This window comes from Camelus bactrianus, chromosome 13 (assembly GCF_048773025.1).
Source record: "Camelus bactrianus isolate YW-2024 breed Bactrian camel chromosome 13, ASM4877302v1, whole genome shotgun sequence".
In the NCBI taxonomy this organism is placed as follows: domain Eukaryota; kingdom Metazoa; phylum Chordata; class Mammalia; order Artiodactyla; family Camelidae; genus Camelus; species Camelus bactrianus.
The window spans coordinates 21,835,873-21,848,955 of record NC_133551.1 but is presented as its reverse complement, the minus strand read 5'-3'; the positions used below and the strand labels follow the sequence as shown (position 1 = coordinate 21,848,955).

Below are 13,083 nucleotides of genomic sequence, written 5' to 3'. Positions count from 1 at the left end.
ATAAATGAAAAAACACAATTAGTTAAGACATGCGCAGAAACAAGTGTTGTTTCTAAATATATGACTATACCTTACTCAATATCTAAGTTTCAGAAGACATATGAAAACCAATTATTTCATACAGTTACTTCGGCCAATTTTATGTACTAATGTTCTCCATCATAACTGATTTTAGTTTGGGTTCCTCTAATATACAAAATATGAAATATGGACAATCTGAACAAATGAGCTCCATTGTTTTCCATATAGGTAGAAAGTAATATTTTTAAAGGTTTAACTGCCAATTTTCATAACAGTGACCGTACTGATATTTTTAATCTAAGAAAAAATATGTATACATACCATAATGTCCTTAATAAAGTTGCTTTTCATGATACCTGATCTCTCATGAATGTATTTTTCTCTAAACAAACATCCAACTGCCATTCATATTTGCATATAAATAGAACCTACATACGAGATAATATTTGTATCATCCATGTAAAAATTCCTGGAACATGTTGGTAACTTAATCCTCCTAAATTAATTGGAAAACCCACAGCAGTAATTAAGAAACCATCTGTTAAGCAATGTTCTAAATAAAGCTTATTTTTAAACACTAGAGGGCGCTCTAATTCAACAGTGCCTGGTATCTGGCTTAAACGCTTAAAATAATTTTCTCCTTGATTAAAGGTAAATGAAAATAATTGTCAGCACCAACAGTTTTTTGCTTTCAAACTAATACATGGAAATACTTTATGAGACAAAATTCCATCTTTCCAGAATATATTAATAAAACTTGGTAGAATTTCACTGAAAGCATTTTTATTATATAATTATTACATACTTAATAATATGTTAAGTGGAAAGAATAGAAAATAAGTACAGAAGTAGTATAAAGATGGTCCTTGCCTATAAAGGAAATGAATGCAATATTCAGATGATTAAGAGAAGGTGCATCATATCTTATATCTTACAGGCTTAAGTTCAAGGGCAATTACAAAATGAATTTGGTAAGACATTAGCTCAATTTTAACTTTAGTTGCTAAGTATTAAGATATAGTTTAGTTTAGCTATTTTATAAAAGTAATGTGAAACTCAGTATTTAAATAATAAATAAAATTGATACTGCTTTCAAGTATCATCTGCTGTCTCAAGAAAATACTTTTTAAGCCAACAGCTATAGAAAATTGAAAAAGAAAAAAAATCCAAAGCTTTGAATACCAAGAATAGGAAATATTGATAATAATACAAATTTTAAATCTTCATAAGAAATGCATTTGATGTTATTTTTTGAATTTATTTCTAAAGCATTCACAAGCTCAATTATAAATCTTTAAAATTTTCAAAATTGAGAGTAATTTACATGTTGCCTTTTGCCAATCCAGAAAAGTACCCTGGAGTATGAGTTTCCAGTAGAGAGTATTAAACAATCACAAATAACAAAGTTTAATGGCTACTAAACTATATCATCTACATGTTTCAAGAAAGTGGCTATTAACTGAGATACTACGTATTCCTAACAAAGTATTTTGCCTTTAAAAATGTTTACAGAGAAAAAAATAAGCAGATCATTATAAGTATTTCTAAATTCACGTCCGTAAAATCAACCAGTTTCTCTCAGTCTCTCTCTCACCCACACGTACACTTAACTGCTCACTCACAGACAATTCAGTCCCTAAGAGGGAGAGCCTGGCTTATACCTCCCCCTCTCATTTCTTTCCCTAATTAATAACTAGGAGTCCCCAAAGAAATCCTAAACAGCGGCACGTGTTGATGGAGGGCCAGTCCAAATTTACAGTAGTCCCAGATACACTGTTCAAAAGAAGACAACACGAGGGAAAAGGCAGAGATGGGACAGAATCAAGCTACAAATCACCCAGACTCCAGGAACCAAAATACATGGCAGAGAACTAATCAGACTGCCGGAGCCCAGAGAAATTCTGGAAATGGAGGCACTGTGTCACAGTTTGAAGTATACATTTGGCACCTATGTTCTCTTGGCACTCACTTCCCCTTTATGTTTATCTGCCTGGCATCTGCCAGGTGCCTAGGGCCTTATTACACTCTAAATGCCCAGCTGCCAACTTCCCTATTCAAGTCACACCCTTTAATACCTTCTACTACAATAGGTGGCAACATACACATTCAATAAGGAGTATTAATGTTTGCAGTGGTCACATACCTGCCCCATCAGAAGGTCTTCTGAATCATTATATATACCTCTACTTACGTTTCTGAGACAATTGTGGGAAAGTTTTAGTCCTTTTTGGCAAGTCTGAATTCACACTACTACAAACATTGTATTTTGGATCTACAACATAATCCTAATCATGATCTTAGCTTCCCGTTGAAATTTATAGCTTTTGCCCATAAATTCGAAAAGCACAGGGCTCACATAAAATGAAGAATGGGTAGAAATGTGACTTTATTTATAAATACCAATTTTCATCTCTTGATATTATGTTACATAAAAATTTACAAACCATGAGACCAGAATGCTCTATCTGAATAATAATTTAAGATGAATACCTGCTTTCCATGATTCTTGAATCTGGCTGCAAACTAATAGTCTCTGTTGTAATTTCCACTTTCCGTACACTTCCAAAGAAATCAGTTATCAGGACGTTTTTAGGATCCCTCTGAAAAAGATCTGTGCGATGTCCAGGAGTAGACACACACAGACTTTTGGGGCATACCTGAAACTGAAAAACATATATATATATATATATATATAAAACAATAATAAACGCACACATGCCTACATATAGATACAATTTTTATTAAACCCATTAACACAATATGGTAGACGGCAGTATATTTTTAAAACTCTCCCAACCTAAAGAAGCTACTGGTTCTAAAGATTAAAGTTTCACTGCTATTATAATATTTGACATTCTAAGAAAGCCATATAGACATCAGAAATAGGTGATAAAACTAGATGCTGACCAGGGAGGGAAAAAACACTCACTCTTTTTTAACATTGTGCTACCAAGTATATCCTGACCCTTTAAATTTATGAGAACTCATCAACACTCTGACAACAGAATTGCTTTTTTTTTCTGCATCTGTATCCATCTCAGTGGGATGCTCTACCAGAGCATTTTTTTTAACATTTTGTAATCATGACACTTCATTCAAACTTTAAATTCAAATAAAATATTACATAGTAGCCCAATATATAACAAAGATGAAAGCAGAGATGCTCTGGATTGCAGGAAGCTAAAGCATAGTATCCCCCTTGCTCTCCTGCTGTGAACCTGTGTAAACCATTCTATATAACGTTCCTAGTTTACCCATGATGAAAATAAACCTAAAGCACCTCAAGACACTCGTGCTCCAAAGAATACTCTGAAAACCACAAGTTCATCACCACACAGATCTCACAATAGCTTTTATGTTAATCTTATCGCTGATATTCCACATCAGCAAATTACCAAGGACCCTTGCAGGACATTTGGTCCATGCCAAATGGTCCCTGATATTTGGCCCAGTCCCAAACAGGTTCATCTGGCATGAACCAAATATGCTCGTGGTTGCCATGTCTGTCATATATACCAGGATATATCAGACTTCCAAGAGTTTCATACAGACCCTGCATAAAGAAGGCTTAATGTTACTTCTTATTTGACAACATTTCCCATGTAATTTAACATAAGAAATAAGCCTAATTAGTTTAACATCTTCCATTTTATAAGGAGAGGAAACACATTCTTTGAAATGTTCTAGGCACCCTCTGAAAAACTTCAAAGATGGTTGAGGTCAAAAGACTTCAGTTTTACAATCTTATTTTGGGGAAATTTGTCAAAGATATGAAAGGTTTGGACACTTGAAGAAACAGGATCGCAGAACAATATAAAACAATACTTAATTGTCTGTTTAACAGATGAAAAAACTTAAGTTCCAGCTTTACACATTCTTTTCAAGTGCACATGGAACATTCCAGTTTTACAGAAGTACACTATTGATAATCAAGATTAATTTTTAAAACCATTACAACAACAAATCAATTTTAGCCAGCTTTATAATAACAATTCAATTTAACCAGTGATTACAGAAGGTAAAATTCTCTCTCTTCAACCTTCTGTATACCTTTAATTTGTCCTGCATAACCGAAGTTCTAAGTTTAGACAGAATTATCTTCACTTCCCTTAACACAAATGCATCTTTATTCCTCACACCTTCTCTTAGCCAAAAGCACATCCTGCTTCTCCTTGCATATGGAGATGTTTCCCAGATTATTTCTAATAGCATTAATTACATTATTAGAATTTTAAACCTTTAAAAACCTTAATTTCTAATGAAAATTTAGGAAGTAAACAATTGTGGACTATCTCTTACATTAGCATTCTACAGCTCGGCAAAATTATAAATACCTTTTTATAACTTCTAGAAACATGCTTTCTGATAGAAAATTTCTCAGCATGGCACCAAACAAGCTTACTAATAAATCCAAATTTATCTTTAGTTTCTCTATAATAGGAAACCAAAAGTAGGTAAACCTATGTGCAGTAACTAATAGTTCAGTATTTTTTCTAATTTTGGAAGATCTAGATATTCAATAAATTTCTAGCATTTAATTTAATCTTAGCAAAACTTTAAGGTTTCAGGTTACTAAAAAGATTTGGGAAACTAATTTGAAAAGTTTGACTAAATACTTTTTAGCCTACTTACATTTATTCAATTTACGTGCTCTTAACCATTGTTGAATTACTTACGAAAATTTCATTATACCCAGTTATTTTTCTTGCTGACAAATTTGCAAGTCTAGGTAAAATAAAAGTATTATATTTACTACTGATAACTCCAAGGACGTGTCTGTTTTAATTAAGCCAAAAACCTTAAACTAGCTTTTATTTACTAAAGATTATCTTAGATCACATGATCTTGAAGAACATTTTAGTCAGTTTCTGCTATATTTCTGAGAACTTTGGAATGCCCAATCTTTACAAGTTTGTCTTCAAACCACCTAAATAGAGCTCTTTTACAAAATAATTTTGCAGTACCATCCAGAGGTAAAAATATATACATATGTGTGTGTGTGTGATATATATATATATCTCACATACCTACAACATACATGTAGTGATACAGACAGACCTTATAGTTACCAAGACTTGTGGAGAAGACACTTAAGATATTTTTATCAGCCAAATTTCCAAATATTGCTTCCCTTTTTTTTTTTTTTTTTTTTATGAGAAACAACTGCATTTCAAAGAACGGCTCTTAAGTCCCAGAAAAGATGCGGATAGGAAATCTATATCACAAAGACACAAATTAAGGGCAGAACAATTCTGTTTCCAAAGGCCCAATATCTACAAGTATTTTGAGATAAACAGAGGAGATTTGAGGATTGTTGGAATGTTTCTTTCTCTGGGTATATCTAGCTTAAGAGTATTAGATCTAAAAAAATTCTTACTAGGCTTTAAATAATTTTAGTTCCTCTAAATGTTTAAGGGAATTTAGCAATGTACCCAAAAAAATCCCTCCTTTTCAATCAACTCTACGAGGGGCCCATATGAGCATGTAAGTTGATATTGAAAATTTTGCACAGGGCCTTGAGAATAATGTCTTTTCCAATGTCCTGGCTGATTACAATTTAAACATTGATCTCTGGGCCAATATTTTGATAATGAGTCCTAAGAAGGTAAATGGGGGAGGCCTAGGCATGGTTTTAGATACCTTTTGTGTGTTTAATTTTTCATTAGCCTTTTGCAACAAATCTTTTAACAAAGTTATTTTGGAACTTTGAAAGCTTCTGGCAACTTCTGCATACTCCTCAAAATAGGTATTCCATTTGGTCTGTGTGACTGGGGAGACCTCGTTTTTAAGTGAACTTTTTAAATGACCTTATCTATTTGGAACGTTCCTCCTTAACGGCCAATGTAATTCCAAGTTGATTTTAGTAAAACTTTGCCATTTTGCTAAATAATTACAGCTTCCAGGATCACAGTTCTTAAAAATAAAATAAGCAGGTGTGTTGGAAGGCAGTGTGCTCAACTATTTGGACATAAACAATCATATTTCTTTTAGTTAGGCCCTTGGTCCTCTCAGAGCCAAACTAATACCTAAGAGGGACTTGGGGCAGGGAACTGTGTAGCTTGTTGCTCAAAATTTTCTTGAGGTTGGCAGGGGTCCCAGATGTCAACCTAACCTATTCCATGACCAACGTATCCTAACATGGGAGTCTTTAGGTTAGGTGGCAAGTGCTCTAACAATTTTTAAATGTCTGACCCGTACCCACCTATCTTTAGAGATTTTTGGCTTCCAAGATTCCCATTAGCAATGGCCTTTACTTCATGTGCACAGAAACCAAGAGTAACAAAAACAAAAACAAAAGCAAAAAAAAATAGAGACTGGGAAAAGGACTGAATCAGCAGACCTCAAAGAATGGGGCTTTTATTATACTGAGGTATGTTCTCTCAACTCCCACATTATTGAGAATTTTTATCATAAATGGATGTTGAATTCTGTCAAATGCTTTTTTCCACATCTATTGGAATGATCCTATGATTTTTAGCCTTCATTTTGTCAACATGATGTGTCACAATGATTGATTTCCAGATGTTAAGCCATCCTCACATCCCGGGAATGAATCCCACTTGGTCATGCTGTACGATCCTTTTCATGTATTGCTGAACTCAGTTTGCAAGTATTTTGCTGAGGATTTTTACATCTATATTCATCAGAGTTATTGGCCTGTAATTTTCTTTTTTTGTAATATTAATTCTTTTGTTTTGGTGTCAGGGTAATGTTAGCCTCATAAAATGAATTTGGAATTATTATTTCTTCTTCATTTTTTTCAGGGGGTGAATAATTTGAGAAGGCTAGGTATTAACTTCTTTAAATGTTTGGCAGAATCACCTGTGAAGCAACCTAGACCTGGACTTTTGTTTGTTGACTTTTTTTTTCATTACTGATTCAATTTCTTCACTAGTAATCTGTCTATTCAGATTTTCTATTTCTTCATGATTCAGTCTTGGAAGACTATACATCTCTAGGAATTTATCCAATTCTTCTAGGCTGTCTAATTTGTTTGCATATAATTGTTCATAATATTCTCTTATGACCTCGTATTTCTGTGGTACTGATTGTAATTTCTCCTCTTTCATTTCTGATTTTATTGATTTGGGCTTTTTTTTCTTGATGAATCTGACTGGCTAAACGTTTGCCGATTCTGTTTATCTTACATAAATTCCAACAGGGAAGAATATGGGAAGGCCTCCTGGAGGAGGTAGGATCTGATTCGACTCCCAAAGAATAGATAGAAACTCAATATGTGAATCTTAAAAAAGTACATTTCTGGTAGGGAACAAAATATGAGCAAATACTTTAAAAAGCCACCATTCAGCATAGCTTTTGTGCTATAATCAAATTAAGCAAATACTTACAAGGTCATTCATATTCATTTGGCTAGCTGGATTAATTTCCTCCAAAAATTCCAAGACATAAAATGTGTATCTATCCATAAGATGGACTCCAATTGCAGGATCAGGTTGATGCTATGAAAAAGCAAAGGGAACAAAAAGATATACGTCTAACAGAGAGCATCATTATAACAAAATGTTTAAACTGTAATCAAAATTTCCTTCTAAAGTATGAAGAAGTCTAAGAATAAGAAATAACAGATGTATTCATAAGGCATGCAAGTGATTTCAGAAATAGCTGCACATTCCAGAGATAATGCCATTTACAAACGGGAAAAAAAAAATGCACCTACCGAGAGCGAATCTTCTCCCACTTGGCTACTAGCTAGAGCCATTATGTTAGGAGAATAAAATCTCTCATACATAGACGCTCCTTGACAAGTATCAATAATAAACAGTAGCTCATTGTAGCTGAAAGAAAAGTGATAACATCCTTGACATAAACCATGCCGTTAATCACACACTGATTAATATTTTTATAATACTTCTACAACATGTTTAAATCATGTATCATTTCACTAGCTAAAAACTTGAGATTTTTCTGTAGAATTCACAACACATATTTGATCCTAGAAAAATTAAAGGTATAATCCTGTCCAGGGAAACCACCTCAGTAGAACGCAGTGACTGTGCCACAAAGTGGCTGCCCCAACTCTTTCCCCCTTTCTTATCTATGCCACGATTCAGAATCCAAATGAATATTCAATTCAATAAACACTAATCTAGCACCCATGCCATCCTAGAAATTGAGCCAGGTTTAGGAGAATATACATATGTGACTTAGTCACCATACTCAAATATCTTAAAATCTAAATAGAAGACAGACACAAACATATAACTAAATTGGAATGTGATGAGTGTTACAAATATTTATTGAGGTCCTACAATGTGCCTGACACTGAGCTGGGGATACAATAGTCCTTGCCCTCACAGAGCTTAGAGTCTGACAAAGTCAGAGTGCTCCGAGAGCACTGAGAAAGGAACAGAGGGAACTGTAAAGAAAGGCAGGTCAGGGGAAGGTGAGATCTGACAAGGGCAATGAGGGGTGAGTGTTACTTTATCTAAGAAAGGGAATAGCACATTCCAGCAGGGGGAAAAGCCTGTATTAAGGCACCTAAATGTAAAAAAAAAAAAAAAAGTATAACTCTTAGGGGAAAAGGAATAGTACAGTGTAGCTTGGATACAGAGTTAATTTGGGGAAATGGAGAGAAATTAGTTTCAAAAGGGGAAGGCAGATCTGTAAACTACATTGTAAAAAGTCTGGATCTTATCCTATAAGTCTGAAGAAGCCATCAGAGGCTTTTTTTAAGTGAAAGAATAGCATAACTAGCTCTGCATTTTAGAATGAGCTGCCTAGCTAGTGAAGGTGAAAATGGGGAGCAGATAACGTTTTCTCAGAAGCTATCTCTCAGATATTGGATCTCGGTAAACAGCTAACACTGCACCGAGAAAAGAAAACACGGGATCATAAGCAGTAATACCTAAGCAGGTGATAGAAGGCACAATTAATATGACATCTGTTATGAGCCAAAAATCTGTGGGTACCCCCGGGGATCAGAAACTCTGAAGCTATGAGAAGCAGCACAATTACAAGCGTAAGCTCTGGGACAGGACCACTTTGATGTGAACTCTAGTGCCAGCGCTCACGAGCTGTGCAGTTGGGCCAATTACTTAACCTATCTGTGCCTTAGTTTACACATTTGTAAAAATGGGAATAAAAATAGTATTTGCATCATGCAATTGTTATTAAAATTAAACAAAATAATACATGTATAATACAATATCCAGCTCCTAGGATACATTCAATAAATGTAAGCTATGAATAAAATAAAACCAGTACCAAGCAAATGCTTCCTCGACACTTCTATACATTCTGCTTATGCTTATAATTCAGCATTTAGAATATTTAATTTGTAGCACAGTTGTATATATATGTTTGTTTTCCATTAGATTTTAAATAATCTGAAGGCACAATAAGCATCATACTCCCCTCTGTGCCACATGTTTAGAAGGTAAGCCATAAGTATTTATTCAAGGTATCAAGTTAAAGGCAGTTCAACTGCTACTTTAAATTCACTTAAGTTCATACGACAACTTTCAACAGTCACCTTCAACTTTCAACTTTCAACGGTGCTTAACACAGATTACTAACAATATATCATCCTTAATGTGAGTTGTTACAAATTTTATACTAAATTCAGTATTTTTTTTCAAAGAAGAAATCATGTACTGCTGTTACATGGAGGACCCAAGAATGTGCAAAAGGTAAGAAGTACAAGACGAAAAATAAACACATGTTCATAATCCCCCTAAATAATGGGGAGTTTGGTTGGTAAACCTCTTATTTCCTCCAAAAACGATGAGAAGTAACAAAGTATTATCTCAAAAAGTGAACTTTCTTTCATGTTCTTTAAGAAACCCAAATTTTTCTTTTAAAAAGAATTCAGTTCATACTTTCATAAAATACAATAAAACTATTGCTGTAATATGCAATTGCTAAACAAAAGTTTAAAAAACAATTCATTTCAGTAGAAATAACAAACAAATCTACAGGCAGAAGAAATAACTTATTAAAATAAGTTTAAATCTCATAAAATAAGATTTATAAATCTACTAACCATGGAAAAATTAGGTACTAATTTAATTTTCATAAGAAAAGTAGTCATTTGTCAATTACCGTCTTTTCTGCCACATTTGTTCAAAAGCATCTGCAAGTTCTATGTTGGTTATTTCTTCAGAATCTTGAAATTTCAAGAAACCATTTCCACCATGTCCTTACAGGAAGAATCAAAAAGATCAAATAGACACATTTTTAATGCAAATTACATACATCCATCTAAACATTCACTTCATTCATGACAATATTTTAATATCGCTTGTTATTTCATACCTTAAAGTACTGTAACAACAAATTTAATTTTATTTTCTGCTTTACCAATTAAAAAGAGAATAGATAGACTGTGTTAAAAAAAATAGATATAATATATTTAAGAGTTTTTCTATCATTCAGTTTTAGAAAAGTACGTTTATGCTTTTCACCAGCTCCATTATTCTGTCAGAAATGAGTTTCCATAGATAAAAATTTCTCAAATACCACACAAACATTTTTGGTGAGAAAGGAGCTGAAGACACTAGCTAGTACCATGGTAAGTAGCACTATTCACAGTGTTTACGTAAAATGCTAGACCACTAGGAAGTGCAGTTCTCACCTAAAAATGGATATCTTTACTACCATCAACCCATGAGAGTTGACCAGATGATGATGACATTTAAAATGCATGATAGAGCCAGTCTGTCTGGATTTAAATGCTAGCTTTACTACTTAATGACCGTGTTATCTTACGCAACTAACTGAATTTTTCTATGACTCAGTTTCCTCGGCTGTAAAGTGAGAAATTTGTCAGCAAGACCATCGTTACCATGCCTATATAGCTCCCTTATGCAGACTTTTTAAAAGTACCTCCTACTGGGTATCAAAGTAGAAAAATCTTTCTATTTCAGTGCTCGTTCTGAATATATGCAGTCCTGTGAGTTCAAAAATGGTTAGTGCCTATACCTTTGTGGGGGAAAAATAAAATCTCTCTCACATTAGTCACGACTCTGTGGCAGGGCACACAGCTGAGTAATTGTAAGCATATACCAGACCTCAGCTCCCACTCTCACCCCTAGCCACTTATGTGCAGTGTGCAACCCATACAACCATATATGACAGCCCTGATCATCAGCACCTTCTTCAGACTGCTGTGAGGATGAAATGAATTATTACAGACAATGATTAAGAATACTGTCTGATATACAGTAAGCCTCAATAAATATCAACTATCACCATTTTTATCTTCATATTATCATAAATACCGAAATTCTGTAAATACCTGTCATATAAATAAGAATATTGCTCCTATCATCAGAAAGAAGACGTTTTGACCGAGGAGTACTAGATGGGATCCTCCCAGTTAACAGCCGTAAAAAATTCTCCACAGTTACCTGAAAAAATGAGAAATTAGATAAAAATAGAACTTCGGGAAGCCTGATAATTTTTTTTTTTTTACTTTCAAAAACATTCCTTCTTCTTTCTCTATGTATTACTCAGCATAATCTGAATATAAAACTCAGAGAAATATAATTCAATTAAAATATATTTATTTAAATATATACCTCAAAGTAATTGTTTCCATTTTTTAAAAAATACTAAAAACTAACATTTAAAAACTACCTTGAGGAAAAATAAATTAATTATAAATTTAAAGTTTAAATGCTATAGAAAGTATTGCCAAAAACTTAAAAATTGTTTATCTGTCTTTGCAGGTAATTCCTTGGGAAAATACAAAAAATAGACAGTTATAAATTCAGCATTATAACTACTGCAATTAATATGTGCAACTACTTAGTCAATTCTAGATTAACAATGAAAGACAGGTCCATAATAAATCATAAAAATAAAACCATTAGGATAGATCTATAAATAATCCCCACATTATGTATCTTTGATTTTTTTTTTAATGCATTTTGTTACTTAAATTTCATTAGGGGTAACTTTAACATGAAAAAATTCATAACACTGTAAACCAGTTTTCCCAATCAGGAATTTCCAGACATCTTGGATTCCTTGAAAGATATTTAAAGCCTTGGGTGTATAATACAAATTTGACGTTATATCATACAGATCTAAATTTAAAAAGCAGAAAATCTATCCAGCTTTCTTGTTTGACTTTTCCCTAGATCATGAGTATGTAAATGTGTGTGTGTGTGTCTATGTGTGTGTGTGTGTGTCTATGTGTGTGTGTGTGTGTCTGTCTGTGTGTGTGTGTGTGTGTGTGTGTGTGCGTGCGCACAAGTTTAAGCTGTTTGCTTTACACTTTTTTCTAGAAGATAGCAAAATGCTAAATGTTTTAAGAGAATTTCTTGTCAGCTAACAAGGAAGGGAAACTTTTGATCTATATTTTACAACGACTAAATAAACAAGTAAAAAGTCCAACATTCACATACACTTAATTGTTGAAAAAACATTTCTGAGCGCCTTCTTAGGGCTATAGGTACTTGCTAGGTATAAGAAACGCAAGATACAGACCATGTTCTCAAGGAGCTTACAGCCTGGGAGAAGACATATTTTTAAAATCGCTTCAAAACAGGTCTAGAAACATAAGAAATTGTGTCTCTTTTGAGAGGCTTGGTAAAAAGGGAAGGATTCTAGAGGAAGACTTCATCAAGGAAAACTTTAAATTTTAAACATACAATCTTAAATTTAAAATAAAGTCTCAAAGGGAGAAAATATGCCATTTTTTCAAATTTACATTTTTATCTTTAACCATATGCACATAAACACTGGAAGCATATTAAAAGTGATTACCTCTAAGTAGTGTTAGTCATTTTTATATTTCCTCAATTAATGTATTTACTAAAAATACAAAACTTGAAATTTTAGACCAAATATGAAAAATGAACAATACATTTTCTAGAAAAGAAAGTTGATACATTAAACTTCAATAAAATGTTCTAATACAGAAGCCAAGACACAGTTGTTCTATCCTAGATACATTTATGAAATGTTCATGTTGTGACAGTTTTACTCAAATAGTTTCCTTAATATGAACTCTAGAAACAGAATTGTATCTAGGCTTAAGTGACATTCATGTATAAAGTTTAAAGAAAAAGTATAAGACTTATTCTACCACTATTT

At 33.2% G+C, this 13,083-nt stretch overlaps 1 protein-coding gene across 1 annotated transcript in view; it reads right to left on the bottom strand.

Moving 5' to 3' along the window:
* PIGK (phosphatidylinositol glycan anchor biosynthesis class K) overlaps positions 1-13,083 on the bottom strand; it is an 86,218-nt gene that overhangs the window by 48,621 nt on the left and 24,514 nt on the right. Inside the window, exons 5-9 of the mRNA XM_010963382.3 lie at positions 11,279-11,390; positions 10,084-10,180; positions 7,700-7,817; positions 7,371-7,481; positions 2,512-2,684 (exon numbers count right to left, since the gene is read on the bottom strand). Coding sequence (XP_010961684.2) covers positions 2,512-2,684; positions 7,371-7,481; positions 7,700-7,817; positions 10,084-10,180; positions 11,279-11,390 — 611 coding nt within the window. The remainder of the gene's footprint in view (positions 1-2,511; positions 2,685-7,370; positions 7,482-7,699; positions 7,818-10,083; positions 10,181-11,278; positions 11,391-13,083) is intronic.